The following is a 26,145-nucleotide window of genomic DNA, read 5'->3' as shown; positions in this document are numbered from 1 at the left end:
CAAAACTGGTCTGTACAAGCAAAGGGACTTTCTTTCTATCGATCAGAGAAACATAATGTTTTGATTTATCAAAAATGAAACGGAGATCTTAAAGTCTTTTATGTTCAAAATTATCTTTTAAAGAAAATCACGTTTTTCTTTAAAAGTTTATTTCCCTTTTGAAAAGTATTATCGTGATAACAACCGGATAAGATATAGTCTTTCACTTCAAATATCCCGTGCACGAAATAATTTGAATAATTTTCTCATTTCTTCAGAAACAATAATTATCTATTTCTTTAAAAGAAGCACTCGCAAAATACAAAAACAATTAAAAACAAATAAAATAACTACAATTTGTTAAATAACTTTAATAATATGTTTCTCGATAAATTTCATGACGATGCACTTTTCAACGCGCCGAGATGTTTTTCAGCGGGGTGTTTAATAAGTCAATTTCAAACATGCTAGACTTTCCGTCATCTTCGTTAATTTACGACGTTATCGAAACGACTTCTGACATTATCGCGATGATCTATTAAACTTATTATCATATAGAGCAAGAAAACGTAAGAGAACGGACGGAGAAAAACGGGCGGGTATTATATTTAATCTTAAAATCGGCACGAGACGGATCGATGTGAATTAATCATAGAAATAGAAATTCAGATCTTATTGGATTTATTCGGAGGAACGGGAACGGAACGGGATTCTTCGAGACGAGCGGGGACGAATCGCCTCATTCCACCGATTCAGATCCGCGCGAGAAGGAAGAATTTCTATTCAGCCGGACGAGAATTACGTTGCGACGTGCCTCGCAGAAGCGTTTTCTGCAAAAATGAAAATTTGAAGAGCGCGGCTCCCTGTGCATTTTATTTCCCGGGTACGCCGTGACCCCCGGAATCGCGTACAAAAATAATATCACTCACCGTTTTACGTCTCGCCCGGGAATTAAGGCCGATTGCTCGGGAATAAGCGAAAAGGAATTTTGATATTGGAACCAGAAATGCATTTCGCCGTTTCGGAAGAATAACGAGTTAACGAGCGGCGCCCGGTGACGTCGCCTGACGCCCGGGAGGGAAAATGAAACTCCGCTGTAATTATTATTACGTGGGAAACGCGAGAAAGTCATGCCGACGGCATACCCGTTTTGTTTCTTTAACAAATTGCGTTACACTAAAATCAAGGCACTCCTCCTCCTCGCGACTCAGAAGCCGTCCGACTTAATTGTCACTTAATTGTCCCGAAGGACATTAAACGCAGTAGTTAATCTCAGAGGAAATTGCAATGAATGTAAAAACGCCAATGTAGCCGCGGGGCTTGTTTTTTTTTTTAATTTTTTTTTTCTGCATTTTGTTTGGCGTGTAGACAAGTTGTCATCGCGGCAGACTCCTCAAATTTAACATTCTCCACTTAAAACAATTAAAATTTACTTTTAATCTTGGTAAAAGCAACACGCTGCGTAGCATTGATAAAATTAATCAGTCTTCAGTTCTCTTCTTCTCTTTTTTTTTTTTTTTTTTCTTACGATTAAATAAATAACGCCGAGCGAACTCCCTGCCTGAAAAATTTTTTACTCCTCTCAATTGGAGTGCGATTCTTGTTTGTTGCGCTCGCGTAATAAAATTATATTCCGTCTGGCACGGTACCAAGCGTATTAAAAATTTCACGGTCGTCCTTACGAAAGTCGCGCTAGAGTAAACTTGAACACGGTGGCCGAGCGAGAATTTCGGAATTTTAGAGGATTACAATTATTTAAGCTATTACGGGGGGAGGAGGGGGAGGGGGGGAGAAGTAAGAAACACGAAACTCCCAATTGGCATCAGTAACACTTAAATGTTACGACTGGACAAACGCGTTTCTCGTCGAGACGTAAAACGTAATGTAGGTACGCGAGCGAAGAGAAAGAGAAACAGAAGGTGAATGTAACAGTCGAAACGCGAATGGTCTTTGCAGATACGTTATAAGTTTCGCCGTACTGTATCTCCATTGTGCTACTCGTGCAAAACAGTTTCCTCCGCGCTGCACGCAAAGCAGAAGTTAAACTTAGGTGCGACATGTAAAGCAAGAAACTCCATGGAATTTTTCGGGACGACGTCGGACACCCCGGCATGCGCGACATGGAAAATCGCGAGCTGCGTTGGCAGAACAATTGTACGGGCTGCATTCTTCGCGGCACTTTCCAATTGAGAGGAAAGCTGAAGTAAAACGCGACTGTTGTAAATACTTATCACGAAACCACTGGGGCGTTCCAGAAAAAAACGGACAGAAAGAAAGAGAGAGAGAGTTTTGAAAAACAAATTCCAAACCTTTTAAAACAGTTTTTGTAGAATTTAAAAAAATAGACATAAAGAGACCTAGTTTACAAAACTTATATACTTGCAAGTCTTAAGACAAACTGTGCAAAAAAAAAAATGTATAAATTCTCAAGGCTAACACGTATTATAGACTGCTTAAGTTCATCTTCTTAAGTAATTTTACGCTGGTATTAATACCGTTTGCATAAAAATTGTCATTCCTCACGACTTCTTAAGACTATCAGGAAACGAGAAAGATACGAATGCCCTCATGACACGGCTGTTTATAAGTATTCAAGAATAATTAATGAGATTGTTGTTCCCGAGCAAAGATCACGAGTGCAATACATTATCGTAAACGTAAAGCAACGATTACTGAATAAACAGTTATTTAAATCACCAATGCAAAGATCATATATGTATAACGCAAATATTAACTTGCTTTCCACATTGACAATAGGTTCTGATAAATATGTTTGTATTCGTGTAGGAGGTTCGTGGATCTGAGAAAAGTTGGAGTATAGCGAGAACATGAATCATCTTAATGAGCGTATCGTATAACGGAGTCAAGAAACTACGAAAGAATTTCTATGAACGCGGAAAAGAAAGAAAAAAAAAATACTACGGCAGTTTCGTAGTTTTAACAAATATTTCTTTTTAGATAATATTAAAAAAAAATAAAGAAAACTATACGGTAGCTTAACTGCATGTTAAATAAAATTAAAAGAATAAGAAATATTAATGCCGGAGCGTATTTAACATTTTCTTGTACGACCAATCTATCATATTATCTATCCGCGAGAATATAAAGTTAAAGCTAGGAGCTCGGTTCAGCCTCTCCCCGGAGACGCCTGCAAGCGTTATTTCCTCATGGGCGAAATACGTCGAATTTTTGCAGTCTCGTTCGTAGTATATTAAAAAATTCCTGATTTTTCTGCGGCTTTTTCCGCACCTTCCATTATTCATTTCAAATCGAAACGACATTAAGAAATTTCTAATATCGAATACCACGGACTTTCCGGCTCATTTATCCATAACAACGGGCTCGAATACAGATTGATGGCTATTAAAGATCTATCTAAAGCACCCTAAGATCACGATGACAGCGTTATTCGGCATATATGTATACATTTTGAAAATCTAAATGGCTATTTTCGCGCTTGGATAAAATCGATATGAAACAAATTTTAATATCGTATCCCTTTAAATTTATTTATCCGAAATAACGATTTAAATACAATGTAACGATTATCGAAAATCTATTTTCAACGTGTTAAATATTTTCATCAAAATAGACATGATATCGCAGCGATAAAAAGTACTAAAATATCTCTAAACAGAATTTAATTATCCTATCTTAAAAAATTGTTGTAACGCGTAAATTAGTTGTTAATTGTTACCGCTTAAAACCGACGCTTGGCTTGCTTCACGCCAAGCGAGAGTCAACGTCGGCTGTCAAGTCGGCGATTTAGAGGTTCAATTTAATTTTAATATTTAATTAATATGCCCAGGCAAAGACAATCTTCCCGATTTTCGAGATCGAGGACGACCTAGTGGAAGTACCGTCTTTGTCTGGACACACTAATTAAATATTACAATTAAATCGAACGAGAGTAACGAATAGATAGGAATAGATAAGCGCGGGGGGTGGTGGGGTGAGGCGGGGGGGACAGAGTGAGAGCGAGCGCGAGCCTACGTGCCGCGCGCTAGGTATTTCCCCACCACTCCCACTCTCACTCTGTCCTTCTCCAGCGGTCGAGCAACACACACGTACGTACGCGCTACGCAGACCGCGTGCTCTCGTGCCGAAATTAATACGTATTTCCGTTCGACGAATACTTCGCGATACGAGATCTTCTCCTCTCCGTTCTCCGCGTGATGAGAGCACGTGCGATTACGTCTTCTTTCGTTAACGTACGCACTACGCAGCGACCGCGTGTTCGCGCCGTGTCGGTCGTTCCGGGAGTCTCTTGGGTTGCCCCAGCGGAGCAACCCAAGGGTAAGTAGTATTAATTTTCCTACCGAATCACATTCCGAATTACATTCCGAATCTACAATATAATTTTGTCATTTTTCTGTTACAGATCAAGAGGAACTCCGCTGCAATGCAGTAAAAAAAAAGTGCCGTGCGCCGATATCAGTCATCATACGAACCGCAGCCGGTTCGTCGGTCGTTTCGGGAGTGCCGCTAGTGTACGGGCGTTTTTTTTACGATTATTTTTTTACGGAGGTGCGTTCGCGAGTTACTTGTGCGCGGAAGGATGGCTCGTCACGTCCCATCTGAGAGGATGAGCAGGCCCACCAGGAGGCATCATGCATCGGCGGAGCAACTTTTAGGTAAGCATTAATTTCTCAAATAAAATCTTTATTAAAAGATTTCCTCTACTTTTTTTTAATTAATTTTTTAAACCGATATACATGTCTACATTAATATATTTCTTTTTATGTTACAGCCACCGGCAGAAATCTACAACTCCGCTGACGCTCATGCAGATCGGTAAGCCAGTAACTTGTTTTCAGGATTTTCTTTTTCAGGTGTCGAAAAATAACGCGCGCAAGTGATCAATAATTTTCGCGAATATAAAATCACGGTCGCGTTCGCGAGTGACTTGTGCGCGGAAGGAGGACTCGTCACGACGTCCGAACTGAGAGGAGGAGCAGGCTCAGGATGGGCATCCTGCATCGGCGGAGCAACTTATAGGTAAATATCAATTCTTTAAATTCAAAAAAAAATTTTTCTTTTTTTTTTGTTAAATTTAATTCATAGCTAGCATGTCTACATTAATTTTTTCCTCTTTATGTTACAGTCACCGGAATTCTTCAACTCTACTAACGCTCATGCAGGTAAATCGCATAATTTTTTTTTTTTTTATAATTTAAAATTGGGGGCTTTTAAAAATAGCGCGCGCGTATCGCGCGCATGATTTTTTCTAGTTATATAAAAATCGGAAAAAGGAAAAAAAAAAAAAAGTTTTACAAGGTTCGCGCGTAATAGCTTAGCTTAAAATATACGGCGCCTCGTTAAAGCCAACAGCTAACAGACGTGTCTACATTTCGAATAAAACGAGGAGCCATAAAGAACTCACTTTGTAAGTATATAAGCACATCGGAGAAGTATACGGGTACATAACTTAGAATGTGCACCGGCAATATTTACGAAGTTGATTATCACATTACAGCGGGTAATGTAACCGATTGAAACGAATGAGTAGGAGTTAAAGCGACGAAGTATTGACTAATGGCGAATGCGACGGAGACGCGGCGCGACATAAACGAAAGAGACGAAAGGATCCGAAACCGCGCGAGTATCGAGACGCGAAATTTCATTGGAGCACTGCCAGGCGGCAGCGAGCTTGACGTTTAATGCGCCCAACTGAAGGCTCGTAAGAATTTCCCATAAAAAAAAAAGAAAAAAAAATTTAACAGTCTCTCAAGGCACCTTGCATGTACTTTAAAAGTTACCTCTCTCCCATGGTGTTCCCACTTCGATTAAAAATTGTTCGATAAATACAACCTACATTTATACCTGACAAATTTAAATTCAATATAACGATCAACTAATGGTAAAAATATATTTAAAAAAAAATTGTAATTTAAAAAATATATAATTAATCAACGAAATAATTAATAAAGAAATTGCCATCGATGTAAAAATTACAAATTGCTAATTAAATGTCTAAAACAACATGGCAAATCTGAACGAATATTTAATTGCTGGCAACAATACCAATTTAACTGGTTTATTAATTGCAATGGTAAAATGGCAGGTAATTAAAATATACGCTGGAAAAATTAATGATAGAAAGAAATATTTTTGACGACTTCGCTGATAGCTTAAAAAATTTTTTATGACTTTGCATGCATACTGCAGGAATACTTTTTGCGTAAATAAATAGTATCAATTTTAGAAGGAATTGTTTCATATAAAATAATTAAACCGCAAATAAAAATTCGTTCACCGCTTTATCGAATATTTACTGTAACTATCGTTCTTTAAATTTTCAATCTGCAATATTCCACAAAGAACTAGAATTTAAATCACAGTCGATAAGCTCGGATTTTCTGTTCGTTTCATTTTTTTTCATGCTGGTACCAGCAGAAAATCGTCGTTACACGTTTTAGATCTTCGATAGGAATAATTGAAAAGAAACGAACGGTTAGTTTTTTTTTTAGTAAAGCAACTGATATCTTACAAAGAAGATTTTAAAGAATTTTGTAGCCAAACGCTCGATTGTTGATCTAAATGCAATCGAAATGTTTAAATTTAGTATCGCTTATTACGCAAAAAAAAAATTAATAGTTTTTAATTATCACAAATGTAACTTTATTATCAATTCTCTGAAGTTCAATCACAAAATTAATTCACTGTGATTAATTATGCGTTAATTTATTGAAGTTGTAGGTTATTCCATTTGAAAATGAATATCAAATATAGGGTGCAATTTAATATCCAAACGTTAAAATTAATCTTCATTAAATTGGAAGCTGAAATGATTCACGGCTGAACTAAATAGACATGATTCACGATTGAATTCAACATCCCCCTGATCACGCGGCCCGATATCCGATGATAGTCGACGAAAACAGGTAAAACTGCGGCAACCGCGTGTCTCGCAATTCGGACCAACTAATAGCGCCTTCAATTAGGACAGAACGCGATTAAGCCGCGCCATAAATTACCATCGGCAATTCACATAATAAGCAGCGATAAGAATGCGGTTTAGCAAGTTCCGCATTTTCTCGCGGCGAATAATCGTCACGGCGAATATCATTAAAAGAAAATCTATCAGCGCCGAGGCCAGCAACCTCGTTTTCCTCTCACCGATCAGCCTCGACCCTGTATCCGATCCACGACCGGCGGGGCTCGCCGCTTTCGTAAATCACGCCATGGTAAACACAGCGCGAATGCCAACTTCCCGAAATTTTCGCCGCGATGTGTCAAGACGATTTATCTTTGCCGCCCGAGTTCCGCCAAGTTTCCACAGGGCGACCGCGAGAAGCGCGATATTGAATATGCCGTCGCAGTAAGATGACAATAAATATACCCGGTGTACACGGTCCACCCTCGAGTTTTCGAGATTATGGAAAGCGTAAGTCGAAGCGAGTTAATGGAAATAAATAACGCGGCGGTATAACCTTTGCGAAGTTTCTAAAATAGGAAGAGCAAAATTGTTTTTCGAAACTAAACTCGCGTAATGCGCCGATAAAAGTTTATCTCTGCCGCTTTAAATATTTTTGTCCTAAAGATATACGCTCCGCGCAATTCTATTTAATAATTAGTTTATTATTAAAAAAATAGTGGATTTATCAGTTTTTAATTAAATCATTTTACTTTCTTATTTTTAACAATTAAAATACTTCTTGATCTATGTAATTAAGTTTTCATAAAAATTTTCAATTTAAAGGTAATTATTATTATTTATTTTCTATGCCGTTGAATTTCAATAAAAAATTACTAATAAAAGCAGTAAAAATAGTGTAATCTAAATCAGTTACTTCGATAAGAATATTCAGTAGTCGATAAGCAAATCGATCTTTTATTTTCTATAATAAAAAGGTAGCATGTTCTGAAAATCGTACGACTCTAACTTAGCAACTGAAATTGTAAATGTCACATTTATCCGACCAAATTTAAGTTTAGATTTTAGATGTCAAATGTCAGACTATATACGTCGCCAAGATTCGACCGCCTCAATTGCAAAGATAATAAAACTCTCTTCGGCGAAACGTTAATCACTAATAACACAATTTGAGTTCTACAATACGGTAAATTAACTTGGAACATTCAATATTTGCCGATTTACGTTTTCCATCGCTGCTATTATCAATAACAAAATTCGCTACATTGCCATAATTGTTTTATTCCCGCAAATAAAATAAAAATAAATCCAACAAAGAGAAGAACTATTCGCTAAAATGTTCGTTAGTGGAATTTAATAAATTTTTCATATCGCGTTTTTGTTTGTTACATTCTACTAGCAAACGAAATAGCTGATTCTATTTAACGTCCGTCCGAATAGCTGCATGCACTTTATGCTCGTGTTTTTAAGTTATTTTCACGCAATAAAGTCCATAACCCGGCGGTTTGCAACGTTAAAAAAAAAAATAAATAAATAAATTTCCCCCTCCGTTATCAACTTCCTAATGCATTAAAATAAAAAGTACGTTCGACGATTTAATTTAATAGACGCAGAAAAATTCTGCGTGCTTCGCTAATTATGCGCCTTCAATTTTTACACGTCGTGCCCATATTTGCAAGTGTTAACTCTCAACGATCGGCGTCCGTGCGTGAAAAACAATGGGTGGACTTGCAAAAAGGACCTTGACACGTGTTTGCCGCAGGGTTAACGATGCTAAAACACAGCTTTGGCCTAAAGTAAAACCGCCGCCTTTCCAATTTATACGCGAGAAAATTTTTCCCCAGCCAATCAAAATGCTTTAATCGAGTAAATACGACGAAATAAATTATCAAACTGTTGCTAAAAAAAAAATTGCAACCTGGCAGAAATCTGCGAGTAAGAAATAACTATTGTGCGCTAAATAGAATTTATTTGCGTTCGTTCCAAACGAAGAAACTTAATGCTGCGAAAATATTTATGGCTTGTAAAAAAAAATAAAAAATAAATAGGTGAACTTTTGTAATAAATTCTAACGTCAATACTGCTTAAAGAAAATCTTATCGGCACACAGGAAACTGTGTTTAACGTGGTACAGCACAATTTACAATTGCGAAAGATCAACGATAGCGTTTAGATACAATTTGCGCGGTTGAAATGGCATCGTTTTACATTACACAACTTGATAACTATTTGAAGGAAGAAGTAATATAAAAATAGTTCGCCACGATTCGAAGTTTAAATAAGTTTCGAAAGCTTTCGCACGCGACAAGTTTCATATATGTATGTACATATACATATAATGTACTCTCGTAGATTAAGCACGCTTGATTTGAGGCGTAAGACATGTTAAAAAAAAAAAAGAAAAAAATTAAAATAAAAAAAAAAGAAAGGAGGAACGTTAATAGTAAATACGAATACGAGAGAGTTAAATAAAGCTCTTGCAATTAAAATTTAACTGAATTAAAAGCCTTTAATGTACTCTATAAACGTCCAGAAATATATATGTCCCGCAAAAAATTTGTAAATTGCGTTTGATTTTAGCGATAAAGAGCGAAACGTTCGTCTCTTCTTTTAAACTTTTCGGTGCCGCGCGGCAGTACTCCTTTCAAGGAACGATCGTGCAAACAAAAAAATTAAGCAGAGCCGCGGGTAAAGTACGTCACACGTTTCACACGTGCCACGCAAGCGAATGCAAGATGCGCGGTTAGCCAAGGGAAAGAGAGACGCTTTTAACATGTAAAGCACGCTCTGAGAATATCATTGACATTGGCGTAAAAGAATCTACGTAAATAGTAAAAAAAAAAAGAAAAGAAAAAAAAATTAAAAAAACAATTCTAAAAACACGAGAAAGAAAAATGTCTATTTTTAAAAAACCGAGAATAAGTTGAAGTCAAAGCTATACATCGTCGTAACAATACACACAAGATGCATGTAAACGTAATCGGCAACATAGAAAAAAAAAAAAAAGAAAGAAACAATCCCACTCCTCGACTTCTCGAAAGAAAAGACTTCTCTATTCTACCGATCGTGCGAAATTACCGTCGTGTCCATGCAGGATTTTAAAAATAACCTTAATCGCGTAACTCTTACTTCTCCCTCGGAAAAAAAAGGCAATGCACAGAAAATAATGTCGCTTTGTAAAGAAATACCCCTTTGAATCTCGCGGTTCTTGCTTTTGTAAGGAGCACCGAAGAAAGGTTAAACGAAGATGCCGTGCAAAGTGAAGTATCGGTAGATTGGCTCGAAATAACTAGCTCTGACCTACATTCTGAAATATGCATTTACAAAAAAAGAAAGAAAAAAAAAAATAGAGAGAGAGAGAGAGAGAATTGTGCAAAACGGAAACATTGCGCGGAGGATGTGCGTGCAACAATTCCGGTGCAGGCGTACATTTCTCTGTCGCAAAAAAATGCACGTCGGCCGTAACACGGAAGCTGCACAGAGCCGTATGAAAATTGATCAAACGCGCGGGAGCATCGCCAACACAAAAGCGAACATTTCGAACATGCTGTATCGCAGAACAATTGACACTTGACCCACAAATCAATTTTTCAATCCATAACGGTGCCTCCACGTTAGAACCGTGTCCCCTGTCCCACAATACAGCGGCATTGAGTCGTGTGTCACCTAATATTAACACGCTCATCGTTTCGCTCGCGCGCGAGTCATATAATAACTATTAAATTTTTTCTATCGGCATCGAGTCCGTGTGTCATATTAACCTGTTCGTATTCGCGCGAGCCAATAATACATTTAAATTTTTTAAATACGTTCAGGCGTTTCGACCAAATTGCCGGTAAAGGATTAACTTTTTAATACGTGGTAAATTATAAAATGTCGTTACAGGGTGTATTTAATCTGCGAAATATCGGCTTTCGGATATTATTAAAAATGAACGCGGAGTACTTTTTGTACGCCACATCTATTCGTCTGTGCGATAATGCACCTGACTGCAGACCGGTTTGGCACCGCCAGGCAATCCGCGAACGGAATTCGCGTCCAAGTCGCTCGCAAATTGCGAGGACAAGTCGAGAGATCGATCGAACGATTTTCTTGACGTGCCACCTGATCTACCGTCGTGCAAAAACGCCAACCAGTATATCCCGTGCAAAAAGCGAGACACCGCCGTTACGCCGCGTGACGCAACGAGGCGTAAGAAAGCGTGTTCCAGCACGCACGGCGCGTAAGAAAAACACGTGCTCGGCTCTCGACGTGACGAAATGGAAAGGCGCGGAAGCGGCGAAATACACGAAGGTGTACCCTCCGAATTATCCCACGGCGCGAGACGTTTGTGAGATTTGGCCGCGATTTAAACTGAACGCGCAGCGCACTTCGCGAAAGAAGTTTTATTCGCGCGGAAAAGAAAAAAAAACAAAAAGAAAAAAAAAATAGAAAAAAAACGAGGAAAGAAAAATTTTACCGCATAAAATTGGAAGAAAATTACGTCAGCGCTTGTTGCGTGTTTTTAATAAAAATATGCTGAATCGTTTTCCGTATGGCGAGCACACGGTGTCCGCGTATTAGGTATCCAAGCCGTCGGAGGAGCGTGATATTAAAGGCGAACTGAAGGAACAACCGGAACGGAAGTGGCGTTTGCCATTGCCGTTTCGCAAAACATAATACTCCGCGGCGTGACCCGAATGTACCTTTTCCCCTGCAATCGCGAAGAAATTCCGCGGGGAATCGAGGCCCTCGCGTGCGGACGGCGTCGATCGTGTGCCGCGCGTTGCGTTTTCTAAACGCAAAAACGATTGTTCCCGCGACTGGCTCGATGCGACCGAAGCGATCGATACTCGTCTTGACAAGATTTCTCCGGCCGGGTCGAGCAAAACTTACCGAGCGGGGAAGCTTAACGACGGATTCACGAGAGAAGCGGCGCGCCTATAGCGAGGACGGAGGGGAAAAAAAAAAAAAAGGTCAGCCTTATTGTGAGCGAAATTCAATCCCTCGCTACGCTGGTCGTACGCACAAAGAGACCGGGGTCCTTTCGACCGAGGACTGTCCGCTTCGGGCCGGAAAAGCCGGTATTTCTCCGTTTCGGAACGTCTACCTGCGTGCCCGAAGTAGGTACACACGAAACGCACGTACAAAAATAACGCCGAACCGAAGACCGAGTGAACAAAAGCGAGGCTCGCAGCAGCCACGGCTCGTTTCACGTTACCTCTCTCGGACGAGAATTGTCGGGCGGACCATTGCGGTTTCACGTTATTTTAAATATATCGTTAACGATACGGTTAAAAATTGCGAGAAATTCTTTTTTTTTTTTTTCGACGGTAGATAGGTAGGTAGATAGGTAGGTAGGTACACCGACGGAAACGGCAGGGGACAGATTTTCCATTTGCTCGACTCCTTTACGCAGCACGTGTATTTCTTCGATTTTTATGCGGCGAATATTTAGAGAAAAAAAAAAAATAAAATAAAATAAAAATAATCTGTCGAATTCCGAAGTGAGTCAGCTCTTTCGTTCTCGTTATCCCATTCTCTCTCGTCCTCCAGCTAGAACAGTATCTACAAAATCACCCAGCGCTCGGATTTTTATCCCGATATCGACCAAGGACCGTCTCGGCTCGCGTTAAACTCGATCGTGCAGTCTTGATTTCCACCCGAGCGCGATACGTCGCGGCGTCCCGACGCGAATTCTCGCTGACCGGTTTCTCGGCCGCGATTTTGCGTCAAGCCGAACGAGAGAGGCGAGATGACGCCATCGACACGTCGCGGGACATTCTCGTATTATCGTTAACCCCGGGAGCTATTTTAGAACATTGTTTACCAGGGCTCGATTTGCCGCGTGAACGGCGACGGAGCGCGGATGTGCCGCCGCTGTTTTACTTTCACTCGGCGCGACGCAGTGCGTCGCGTCGGGCGCAGCATCCCCCTCGTTAAATAAATCGACGGGAATCTCTCTCGTTCGTTTCCCGTTAAACCAAGCCGTGTGTGCGCCATCGACGAGGGAGCTCCTCTCTCTTTCTCTCTCGCTCTCTTTTTGTCTCTCTCCGGGCAGCGTCGTACCGAAAACGACTCTCGACTCTCTCGCTCTTTCCCACGCTCCCTCGGGTCCTTTCCCTTTCTCTTTCTCCCTCTCTTTCCCGCGGACGGGCGCCGCAGGCCTCTCCAGCGCGTAACCCAACAACACTAATCCCGGCCGCGGAACAAAGATTCACGGCGGACAGCGGACGACGCTCAAGGACATTCACCGACGGAGCTCCTCGACGCTCACGCGATTTCGTTTGCGCTCTCGCTCGCCCCGGCTGGACGCGACGAGGACGCTGCGCGCGGATCGACCGCGACGGGACGGTGGAAGCGCGGACAGAGAAAAAGGGAAGAGGACGCGCGCGAAGGTACTCCAGGCAGGAGACAGACGAACGAACGACGGATCGATGAGAGTCGCGCGCGTCGCGCCGATTGGAAAAAAAGCCACGTGTTGAAATTACAGGATCGCCACTTCCGCACGACGACGCGGAGACGGGGAGAGGGGAAGAGAAAAAAAAAAAAATTTGTCTGGACGAAGGGGAGCCAAGAGCCGTCGCGCAACGAGAAGCGCGTGAACACGATAGCATTCGGCGTCGAAAAGAAATCTACTTGCTTAAGCGACTTTCGACGAAGTCGCGAAAGAGAAAGAGAAAGAGAGAGAGAAAGACGGAAGGAGCGGAGACGCGCAGTCGTTCTTCCCGCCATCTCCGCGCGATTCGTCTCGGCGACGGGCAGCGTGGTCCGCCGATGCGGCGCCTTCTATCGAACCGACGCCTCCAACGTTGGAGTGCCTCGTGCACAGGGGGGAAAAACACGTAGGGAACACGCAGGCGGTTGATTTATTTAAGAGCGGCGCGGCGAGAGCAAGACAGAGATGGAAAGAGACGCCCGGTCGCGTACGCAGACCGTCGGTTAATAAAGGTTAACAACTTACAGGGTAGTACATCCCTTGCGGAGGAAGGAAAAACGCCCCAGAGCCCCACAGCTTGAGGCCGTTTTGCTCCACCGTTGTGCAAAAAAACAAATCCGCCGCACCAAACCGCCGCCTCCTGTCCCCCCTTCACCTCCACCTCGCCTCCTTCGTTCTCCTCGGCCGCCGACGCCTCTTCTTCCTTTTCTGTTCCTCCGGCACACTCGCCTATCTCTCTTTCCCTCCGCGAATCAGGATGCGCGCACTACGCGTTGCCGACGGCGGCACGTCTCCCCGTCGTGCCCGGCACGATGATGTTAGAACACTAACCGACAACCGGACGGTACAGTCCACCTAGCTCCGCGGCTACCGCACTCGGCGTGAACGACGAAAACACACGCGAGAGACATACGCGCGCGCGCGCGCGCACCAATCGAGGACCCACGCACCGGATTAGCGCACGATCGACGACGACGACGACGGTGGCGGCGACGGCGACGGCGACAACGACGACGACGATGGCAGCGGGGCTTTCACGTTACAACCGGGAATCGAGCGCGTCGCACCGTAACGCCCGACCGACTGTTCCAGGTGCACCCTTCTCTCTCTCGCGGCCGTCTCGCTTCAGTCCGCCTTCAGCCCCTGGGTGTCCGCCGCGATCGAGCCCCGTTTTCCTCTCCGACTCCTCTCTTTTGTGGCCTGGCCGGATCCCCGCGAACACGATTCTGATTTCACAACCGCCACCGTACGTGGTCCCGCTGCGACTAACAACGATCCCACTACCAACCGGCGCCATTGATCACTAGCGCCGCCACCAGCCAGCCATAATGACATGCCAGCGCCGTCTCGCGGTCGCCCACGCGCGTTACCGCGAAAAATCGAACGCTCGATCGGAGGCGCATGTGTCACTAACGCCGCGCGGTTAATTAAAACTGATTTCTGCCCGGTGTTATCTTTACTTATGCCTTATTTACACGCCCGCGCGTACGCGCAGCGGATTCCTCGCGGAGAACGGCGGCCCCCGCGGTCTTCACCTGCGAAAAAGCACGTTTTTTTTGCGTTGTTCCGATATATTTTATGCACCGCGTTATACATTCCCCCTGAGACTCGATTAAATTAATTTTGTTCAAGAAATAAAAATAAAAATTAAAATAATTGGGCGGGTATATACTTTTTTTTTTTATTCCTCGCGTTATCGATACAAGCCCCGCTCGAATTTAACGTACAGTTCTATTTTATTTGCTTAATCTTTTTCTACGCCACGTTAAAATTACTTTTTAAATCGGAAGCAGTTTAAGATTCACGGATTCGTATTCTGAATTGCTCTTCGAGATACTCAGCCAGGGGGAGAGAATGAAAAAGGGAGAAAGAGAGAGCGGTGCGAAGATCCTCATCGGAGAACGATAATCGGTTCCTCTTTTACTTTCACGATTCCCTAGGAACGTGCCCGAAGCCTGGCAATTACGCGTTCAGCGCTCGTTACTCGTCCGCGCGTCGCGTGCCTCTTTATTGCTTTTAATGTCGCTCGTAAACGGCACTTTTCACCTCCGATCTCTCAGCCAACACCTTTTGATTCCACCTGCGATCTCAATCCACGCGCGCGCTCTCGCCCGATCGCCCCGACGTGAGAATAAGCCGCGTCGGTTCCCGTAATCCGTGTTTCATTCGCGCGAGTACGTACCTTAACAAAACTTCCCGTATAATCCTCGTGGATTATCCATCTAATGGACTCTCGAAATTTTACCAACTCCCGCCCGAAACTTCGCCGTTCATAAAATCCTTAACGACCCCTCCGACATCGCAAGCATGACCGTCAAAGATAGTTAATTGCACATGCACGTTCAACGTGTCGTTGTATACATTTTTCAGGAAGTACTTTTCTGCCCGAGATTAATTTTAGAACTAATCCTCTGATGTCTACACGCTCGAGCATTAATAATAAAACTTAAACATTCCCCTTACGATTCAAAAAATTAAAAGGAAAATATGCATAATTGTATTAAATAAAAAATTTTTCTTTTTTTTTCTTTCTTTCTTTTTTTCCGGGAAGATCGGAAAAATTGCGATGCGCTTTTATCACGTAACAAATCAAGCTGAAAGCAACATTAAATGGGACATGGAAACGTATCATATTTGATCAGGAACTATTAACTTGAGGTAGGCTTGGTAGTACGTGCCTCGAGTTTCCGAGTGATAAGTTATCGATCGCGGTCTGTAATTATGACGCTGGGGCGCTAGTAAGCCCGGGTTACACCGTCGTCTAGAGGCGGGCAGACTATTATTTCAGTCCGCCTCGCCGTGCGTTCGTCGCGTTCCGTCCGGTTCAATAAAGTCAACCGGGGAAAGCCCGCTCGAAGGAGTTTGGTGCCGGCGAGATCGACTGGCGCAAGAGAAGCGCGCGAGGAAAAGTTTCGGCGGAGGAACAGCGCCGGAAGCGCCGGGCGACAATGAAATCCCGACAATTTATACTCCCGGAGTTTGACCGTGCGTTTCCGTCCCGCCGGCGAGACCGAGGGATGAAAAATGTTAAACGAGCGCGATACAACGCGATGCTTCGCGGCGCGTCGGCCGGTAATTACAATTTACATGCCGCCGGACGGAGGCGAGCGCGGTTTTTCCTTTTTTCTTTTTTCTTTTTCGTTGATATACCCCGGGAACGGTATATTCATTACCGGCGACGTGAACCCACCGGAGAACTCGAAATTCCACCGTGTCAAAAATAAAAAAAAAAAAAAACCCCAGTTCGATTTAAGTTTACGGCTCGTTATAATTCGTCGCGACGAACCGATTGTTATACGCTTCCCTCGTTATTCCGCGAATCGCGCTTCCACCCCCTTCCCGATAACGAGCGATGACGGAAAGGGTATAAAACGGTAAACGTTATATCGCGGACGAGCGTCGTTCGCCGTGCAGCTACACATGCAAAAAGTAGGAAGTATTTCGCCTTTTATGGATCGCATCGCGTACGTATAACCGAAGCTATATATATACACCGACAATCAACCTGCGAGACGACCCACAGGGGACGCGAACCCCTCTTGGAATCACCATAGAAACCAAGAGATGGGACGAGAGGGTGCAAAAGCTGTGGTGCTTAGAATAACGCGACCCGAACGGCCTCCGGATGGATTCTCGCTGCAACGTCGGCGCCGTGATAGCTCGTGGAGATATAAAGATATCCTCATCTATATGGGATATATGCACGCGACGCATTTACAATCGATGATAATAAAACGTATTGTGATATTGAAGGGAATATCAAATGCGCCGCGGCATCGCCGGGGCATGCTTTCCTCCCGAGAGAAAAATAAAACAACATCAGTTAAAATTTATAAATGCCAAAAGACAAAAATAAAAACTCCGCTCGAAATCTAATTACAAATTTCTCGTAAAATTGTACTATCAATTTTAATAAATTCTTATACGTAAAAGATTATTTTAAAATACGACTTTTAAGTCGGTGCAACAAAATTTGATTCTTCGATTATGCCATTTGAACAAACATTAATTTTTTTATGCAAGCAAGGATCGAAATAAAAATTTAAAAAATGTTTTATTCTTCTTCCTTTTTTTTTTTAATTTATTTATGTTTGATCGGTGACTCTTTCCGCGTGCAACACAATGCAAACAATTATGCTTTTTGTGCCGCGAGGTAATGCGCAATATTAAGCGTTGTAAAATCGCGGTCTATCTCATTTTCTCTTCTACGAACTCGGCTGTTGCTGCTGCTGCTGCAGTTTCAAGTGCACTCGGGGTAGCCGCGCGCGCGCATATATTTTTAGAACCCTCCACGCGTGGACGTGCGTTGCAGCTGAAGCGCACATGCGCGCATACCCGACGAACGACGACGCCATTCAGAGTCCTGGTACGCCAGTACCCTTGCGCGGTCCTGATACTATAAATGTTTTACGTTCGACCTCACGGATGCCGCGGGGCTAACGGCAAATCCTGAGGGAGGAGGATGAGGGCGGGCGGAGAGAGGAAGCGGCGAAAGACAAAGAGAAAGAGAGAGAGAGAGAGAGAGAGAGAGAGAGAGAGAGAGAGAGAGAGAGAGAGAGAGAGAGAGAGAGAGAGAGAGAGAGATCAAGGAGGATAAATTTATCGGATCTCGAAGGGGGAACAAAGTACCTTGCGCATATGAGGCATTATGTGAACGCGAGGAACCCACGGGTGCCCGTTGTACGAGGGAAAAGAACGCGCGGCACCGGAGATAATTATCTGCGCGATAAATAATGACACGAACGGTCCAAACAATGCTCTTGATGATTAACATGAAATTTCGCCGGCTACGTCGTCGCGGGCCGCGCGATGAAATCACGGATGAGTTTAATAATTAAATGATGCTGCATCTAGACGATCTAATGAATATTTGATTAACAGCCCCGGCTACCTCCCGGGGCTTTACGAGGATGTCGGTGGTGTATTATTATTGTCACCCAGTTATTATTTGTGTTATTAACTGCCCACGACAATTTTACTTCCGCTCGATAAGCATTACTCATGCATATGTATCCCCCTCTCCGCGCGCGCGTATTAAATTATTTATTTCTAATACTGGATCGTGCAAAATATGCGCGTGCATCGACACCGTAGCTGGATATTGATAACGTTATCTCGAATTGAAATTTATTATTACGAATAACCCCGTCGGAAAAATGCATCGGCCCGCGAGTCATCGAAGTCAAGTGCGATAAGCTATGCGAAATCACCGTGAAAGATATAGAAGCTTTCGGAAAAAGGGAAGAAAAAAGAAAAAAAAGAAAAAAAAAAAAAGATCGATGGCACGTCGTGGGGGAGGAAATCGTATGAGCTATTTCTCCTGGAAAATCCAGGCTACGTCTCTCATGCTCTATAAAATATTTCCCTGGAAATAGGAAACGACGGGAGAGTACGCCGCATAGAGAGCGTTGTACCGCGGCGATGACATCTCGGTTTATAGGTCGCCTTCGATTTTTCGAATCCCTTCTCCCCCGCGTTTTTTTTTCTTTTTTTTTACGACACCCCGGTGGACCCTGCCGCGAATCCCGCGGGCAAAGGCACGTGAAAGAGGAACGGAAGAAGCCGCGTTTCTGTAAGCCGCCGACGACAGGAGGATGACGCAAAGAGATCTGCTCCCGGGTAAAAAAGCACGATGAATCGCTTGTCGCTCAGAACGCGAGGGATTTTCGCGAGGATCGCACCGACCGAAGCGTCCCGATTTAGTCTCTCTATATCCCTTAATACCGTCGCAGGGCTGTTCCTTAAGTATCGATATCACAGACGCCGCTCTAATGGAAGAAAATAAGAGAACCGCCGTCTAGTAAGAAAAGATACCGCTCCATCTGCGTGATTATCGGTCTCGGAGAACCAGATTCAGCACTCGGTTGAAGAGACGTAGGGATCAACCGATAAAGTAAAAAAAAAAAAAAAAAAAAAGAAGTCGGCATATAATTAAATGGATTAAATTAATAAAATGAATGATAACGAACAGTGGCGACCGAACAATTTCGCGAACTTTCAAAAGGCGTCTTTCGCCGATTACTAAAGACGGCGAGAAAATAAATTATTATTGTTAACCCGCGCGCGACCGTCCGATCTGCATTATCTCGATATCACGATTGGCATAACTGTCCCAAGGATCGACATTACATCATGTACCCTCTCGTGAAACTGCCTACACGGGAGAATCCGAAGAGGCGTTTCCATGACGACTACGAGAGCCAGTGGCTTTGGAGAAGCTAGCAGCGAGCATAGTGATTCATCGCTAACGTTACGATAATTTCGCTTGACGCACGATTAGAAGCTGATTCGAAAACGCGAGCGTGATACGCGTTTAAAAAAAAGTAAACCCGAAGATTCGCTCACCATTGCCAGCTATCGCGAAACGTAATTCGCCACGTTGTAAAAAATCCCGCGATACAATCGGAACGTATTACGCGTCGCTGAAGTGACATTTATCATACGCCGAGAGATACAAAAACAAGTTCAAAGCGTCCGTAATGAGAAACGTCACCGTCGTATTGCGTAACGTGATTCAACCGATGCCGCCACGCGAATTTGCTTGTCTGCTTCCGATCAATACGCGAGACCGACAAACACACGCTGTTGTCCAGTCTCTAATCGATATTGATCAACAGCGACAATGGACCGTCTCGCGAATCAAGCGAGGTCCGTCTTTGATCCAAACCGGTCTCAAGAGAGTCAGAAAATAAATTAACGTAATAATTACGCGACCGCGATGTTTCAGAATGCGCCCGCTTGATTCCGACGTCTCGTCGGGGAACACACGAGACCTTTATACCAGGCACGAAACTCCCGAACGTCTTCGTAGTTGAGAAGACTTTAAGGCTCTCGAAAAAAAATTACGCTCGCCTCGCTGACGATTTAGCTGGGCGTCACTCGTGCGACGCGTGTGCGCCGCTTTAAAGGATCGGTCACGTAATTGCGGCGAGAGTTTTCCCTTCTTAATGGGCCGTCAGTTTAACAGATGAGCGCCATTACAATTTTAAAAGCTCTTCAAAGGACCATAAACATCTTGAGAATTCAATTCGCGGCCGCGTCGCTAGCGGGCAGGCGGTTTTCTTTTTTCTTTTCCTTTTTTTTTTTTTTCTTTTTTGTTTCACGCGAAGGAATATTAACACGGCAATTTTCAACGAACGCGATATCGTTAGGAAAATATTTCTGGGGTGATAACCAAATCGCGAGGCGTTATTTTCCTCGCATTCCGAAGACGATATTTCGGATAATCTAAAGTTAGTCCCGAAAAATACTTGCCGGGCGAATTCTGCTTCGCACCTGCAATGTTTCATCCACGTGTCAGTCGCGCGCGGAGTGCCAAAATTGCGACAGAATAATTAATTTTCAGTAAAAGCTCTAAAATGAATCCACGTGACGAGATATGATTCTTTATTTAACCTCGTACGCGACCCGAAAGAAGAGAAGTCGCGGCCGAGAAAAGGATGTACGGGAATTACGTAACGCTGGTGAATTTATATTCCGCAAAAGATTCGGTCGTATTCGTTTATTTAAACAGATGTTCCCGCCGTGACCCACCTGAGGCTTTTTTCAAAAGCAATTTGACTGCAAAAAATTGCTCGATCTCTCTAGCTATGCGCGAACAAAATGTGCTTAATGCCGTAGCCGTAAGCTTTTTTCAAAGTCCTCTCTTTCTTTCTTTCTTTCTTTTTTTTTTTCCAAAGTTGGTTTACGTGGTTTTGCAATCACTTTCAATATATCATGACGACCTTAAGGCTACACACGACGACCAGATTAACGAGGACAGCTCGGCGGTAGTTTGAACACGCGATGCACGGCCACGAACGTTTTATCTCGCGCAAGGGGCGGGACACGCTCGCGCTCTTTTTTTTCTTTTTTTCCCCCCTAAAACACATATTGTGCGGTAATATACGGCGGCGGGATTCGAAAGCATGTGTGGCAGCTTTTATCCGCGGCGCAAAGTTCGAAGTGTCAATGATAATAATGCGGATACAATGCGGGAGCACTTTTGATAAAATACACCGGGGAAACTTTTCCATTTTCTTATTAAAGAGATATCTCTGAGCGGGAGATATCTTTCTTTCTACTTTCCAGTGATATGTCGGCGCGCGTTGGCGCAAGTTAGATGAAATTAGAGTAATTGCGGCACGACGGATTGGGAAAGATTAAACGGCGCGTTTGTCGATTACTTAAAAATAGCAGCGAGCCGTAAAATTTTTGTCGAGATCCATTACGCGGACGCTTAAATTTTCTTCGCGTTTACGAAAATCGCGAGCAATCTAATAAGCGTCTAAAACAAATTGTTTATCTTTGAAACGTAATCTTGTTGAGGCGATAGAAAAACCCTGAGCGCTTCTTTCCCCGTAGCCCCGTCACGGAATTTGGAGTAACAAGGGCGGCGTCTCAAAATTATTTACCGGACGAAAAATAACGGGGAATGTGAGCGCGAAACTTTTTGCAAATCGCGAAGACAAGTGCTACGTCGCTTTGACGAATTGGCTCTCCCGCTAAGGTCGAATGTCTCTCAGACGCAGCTGCAAAATAAAATTCAAGAGGGCGGCAGTAAAAAGGAGCAACGCGAATTCCGAGCTGTCTGCGTTCCGGAGCGACTCGGAAATAAGAAACGTAACAAATTTATCTCGAGCAACTTTAAGACACAAGTATTTCGCTGCCCGGCCGAATGTTACCTTTGGAAAATTAATTATTAAAATTAAAAAAAAGTTAAATTAATATTATTATTTTTTAACGCACGCTACGCACGTATCGGATATCTTCCGTTATTCTCTAGATGTATGTTTTTTTTCAATTTTACTTAAAAATGACCGAGATACTTGAAACTTTTCGTGTAGATCCGTGTGAACCACGGTTCTTATCTTTTTTCACAGTCGCTCATCCGCTTCTGGTTCTTGTCAGTCAAAACTCCGTGACGGTATATTTCTCTTACAGTAAGTATACACACGACCATCCGGTAGTCAAATCGAGAAGAGATCTTAACGGGCGCGTAAGCACGGTGTTTAAATGCGAGGGATCTTCTCGTGTAAACGACGCAAAGGCGTTTAAGAATCGACGTCAAAACTTCTTTTTTTTTTTTTTTTTTGCAGTCTTTAAAAAAAGAACCGAGGGTCAATTTGTCATATATTTAAATAAAATCGTGTATTTTTTTTTCAAGCGTCATTCCATCAAGTAAGAACCTATTTCTTTCTTGAAATAAATATTGATTCGATCAAGAAATGGAACGCGAGAGAAATACCTCTATCTAAATACACCACACGTCTCAAATAACTTTAAACGAATTAAATTTTATGAGAAATTCCAAATTGCCCTAAGAAATACACTCGCAGCGCACATTTTAATTAATGACGATCCAACATTGAAGATAAAAAAATATAAAAAAAAAAGAAAAAGAAAAAAAAATTTCTCCCCTTCGTTTCTCCGCGCAGACGGTAAGACCTCATTTTTAATTTAATTCCGAGCGGATTTTACTTTGACGAAAGTTTTATTCTGCAGTGAATGGCTGAGATATTCGACGTCAGGAGATTGAAACATTGAAATGCAGAAAGATTGAAACCTCTTAATGTAATAAAAGCGGGAAGCGATACGGTAAATTAATACATTCTGTCAATATTAACTTGTTATTGACGCATGTAAATGTAATTATAAAGTCAAATATTGCACGCGCGGCACGTGAGGTGCATAACTCGGCGACACGTTATTGAACAAGAGAGGTAGAGAATTTCGCGGAGCTTGCGAGCCAGAGATTGTCACCGTAATTCCCGCTCGCGCCCGGGTGTGCGTATTTCGATTCTTTCGCCCGCGGGCCTTTCGATAAGAATAATTATTTTCAGGCGGATGACGCGATCGCGCCCAGCGAGTATAGATCCTGCGGGAACGCGAAAACACATCCCCGCCGCGCCCCGGCCCGGGAGAGAGGATCGGATTACAGGGTTGTATCCTCTGGCACGGATTCAATTTTCCAGCTAAATATACGCGGTGCGTATATTTGGCGAATCGGTCGGTTGTTTCAATCGTGGGTTTCACCACGCCTCGGCAACGCCATGGAGGGTCCCCCGAGCTAAAATCAATGGCACGCGCGCGCACGCTCCGGAGAGAGGACAAACCGTGGTCTCTAGCCGAAAATAGGCGATAATCTCAATTGTTCTTAGAAAGCGAGGAATCTCCGTCTCGAGCGTGTAGACAAGTTAATAGAAAGACGCGACGTGACGCGCGTTTTATTCGAAAGAAGGAAAAAAAAAAGAAAAAAAAAGAAATTGTCCCTGCGGACGTATCACGGAAAAATAAAGTTTTTAATGATAAAGTATCTGTTATCATCTGGTAATATCGAGAGATTTTTCAGCGATAGATGGAAGAATTAATATCGCCGACAAAAATGTCGGAGACAAATGCACGCGTGCGAATTTATTATCGAATAATAAATATACTAAATATATCGATAATATTTAACTGCAGGGATTAATCACATCGCGGGGATTTATGGCTGTTTCATGGCTCGTAAAAATTACTCAACGCGTTTGAAAGTTACATATTTTCGCAAAAGAGAAATTTCGTTACGATCGTAATGCGATAAGCCCGTTTCAAAAGCATTCCGAGTGCAATGGATTGCTTTCGTTGAGTCACCGCGAACTATTTCCAGTTAATTGAGTAATGAAACTTTTCCATTATGCTCCTGCTAATATTTCGTATAAAGAAGTATCATTCCCGAACCTATCCTTTAATAAACCTTATTTATTAAAAATCTACACGATAAATCAAATAATTAACAAGCTCAATGACTGTCGCGCAATAATTATAAAAGAGAGGAAAATAAACCAATTCCGAGCTTACAAAAATTTCCAAACCAATAGCTAAAAATAGATTAACCTAAAAAATGATAAAATCTCATTAATTCGAATCACTTTTAATAATTAATATATAACGTTATTAAAAAAAAAAGAAGAAAAAAAAATTGAATTAATTCCTCGATCAAAGACATCGTAATTACGAATTTCTCGTAACATTCAAAGAGCTCTATAAAAGGTTTACGTAACTTTTTATAAATTTCATTAAATGACGACCGTGATAAAACGAACGTACGCGATAAACGTACGTACGATATATCGCGTACACGTATGCAGACGTAAATCTGCAACGCGCGAGCTCGAGTTTGCAGAATCGAAAGGATGCGAGTTTCTCACTCCTTTCCCCCACCCTCCCCCGCGGCGAGGAGAAACCCCATGTGATATACCCTTCTTTCCGGGATCATCCCGACATCTCTCTTGAACGTCGCGCGATATTCGAGTCGATAAGGCGGCCACGTGCCGGCCGTTTATTATCATCCCACGGGATCGCAACCCGTACCAGCGTGTAATTCCCGTTCGTTTGTTAACAGCCGCAGCTTCCGAATGACTAAACGATCTCAAATAAATTGATCGCCTTGTTTTCGCGCTACTTCCATCGTGTTTATTCTACCTTCGCTATCGAGTAACTGCCGGGCTGATAAACGACAAACGTAGCACAGAACGAAGTAAAAAATAATATTGTTTTCGTGATAGCGATTATTAATTACGCGCGTTGGAGAAAGCTATCGGGATGCGATAAAAAGGCCGGTTGCCCCGCGAGCGGGAGTCGCGGGTCGTGGAAGCGCACAGGGAGCTGCGTTATCAATATAGGTACGAGATATCGACACCGCTCGTGTTACTTGCGCTGTGCTTTCGACAGACCCGGCAGAGGGCGCCAGGTGTCGGAGGCGACTCGACGACGCGATCGACCATCTTAAAGTTTCGAAGAGACGCGAATACGGTTATTATTTCAGATCGATCGCTAGCAATTTATCAGAAACATGTATCAAAAGCCAAAGAAAAAAAGTCTCATTCTCGTCACGGTTGAGAATGCGACGAATATATTCCCGAAATAAAGTCGAATAAGACGATTCCTTGTCCAGCAATATTTCGCGACACTATAGCATTTTAAATAAGTTTATATTCGCGATAATTAAATACAGAGCAATCGGACCGGATGATTAAACTTCGAATGATATACCCGATATACGCGCCAATCGCGTCGATCGCGAAAGATTAACGAGACTGTCGCGTCTTAACGCGTTGGTGTAAAATTCTGAGCGAAGCTCGACTCGCGTCGGGATAAAAGTCCGAAGGCGGCTCTATCAAACACGCGCCGACGCGTCTTGACGGATTTTTACGGGCCAGAGACTTCGAGACGAGCGAGTATTCGTCGAGCGTGACTTTTCACGCGACGATCGCCCGCGATTTTGCGCTCCGCGACTTCGCTCAACGATCACCGCCATTTCGCAGACAGTGGAAAACGAGCACGTCCCGACAAAGACGCGCTCAAGAGCAATTTCTCAATAGACACGTACCCAAATCTCGCGATTTAATTGCTCCCACTCGTGATTCAGCTCATAATTCATCCGGATGTTACGCAAGCTGACGATGACGAACATGTTCTCTTCCGATTTCGGATGAAGCCAGTCGTGCCTGCGCTGCGTTCTCTCCATGATCGCGACCGTTTAACGACGAGTAATAATTTCGAAAAGGTTGCGCGCGCGAGCTCGAAAAACCGGACGGTTCCGCCACCTGTAATCCGCGCGTCGCGTCTCCACAACGTGGCCGGTATTACAGAGCTCTCTAATCGCTGAAGGGATAAGTTATCTTCGAACATTTTTATTAAAAAAAAAAAAACAATAACGAAAACCTTTTAAAAAATAATATAAATTTGATATCGTGAGTTCGTCGCGTAATTTTAGAAAGATCGCGTGAATAAACAAAATTAATTACCATTTGACGTTATAAATTTGTTATAAATTTTAATGCACATGTGTGTTAAGAATTTAATTAATTTTGTAATATATTTAGTTTGTATATATTTTCCTACCGACGTT

At 42.9% G+C, this 26,145-nt stretch overlaps 1 protein-coding gene across 9 annotated transcripts in view; it reads right to left on the bottom strand.

Annotated features, from left to right (window-relative positions):
* LOC139104044 (RNA binding protein fox-1 homolog 3) overlaps positions 1–26,145 on the bottom strand; it is a 256,372-nt gene that overhangs the window by 125,960 nt on the left and 104,267 nt on the right. The window contains exon 1 of one of the 9 annotated variants that reach the window (XM_070659270.1): positions 13,800–14,543. The exons of the other annotated variants lie outside the window; for them this stretch is intronic. Coding sequence (XP_070515371.1) covers positions 13,800–13,811 — 12 coding nt within the window. The 5' untranslated portion in view covers positions 13,812–14,543. Of the gene's footprint in view, positions 1–13,799; positions 14,544–26,145 lie in introns of those variants that run through there. 9 annotated transcript variants of the gene reach the window in all.

This window comes from Cardiocondyla obscurior, linkage group LG07 (assembly GCF_019399895.1).
Source record: "Cardiocondyla obscurior isolate alpha-2009 linkage group LG07, Cobs3.1, whole genome shotgun sequence".
NCBI lineage: Eukaryota > Metazoa > Arthropoda > Insecta > Hymenoptera > Formicidae > Cardiocondyla > Cardiocondyla obscurior.
Note: the sequence above shows the minus strand (reverse complement) of the source record. Positions and strands in the feature narration are given on the sequence as shown.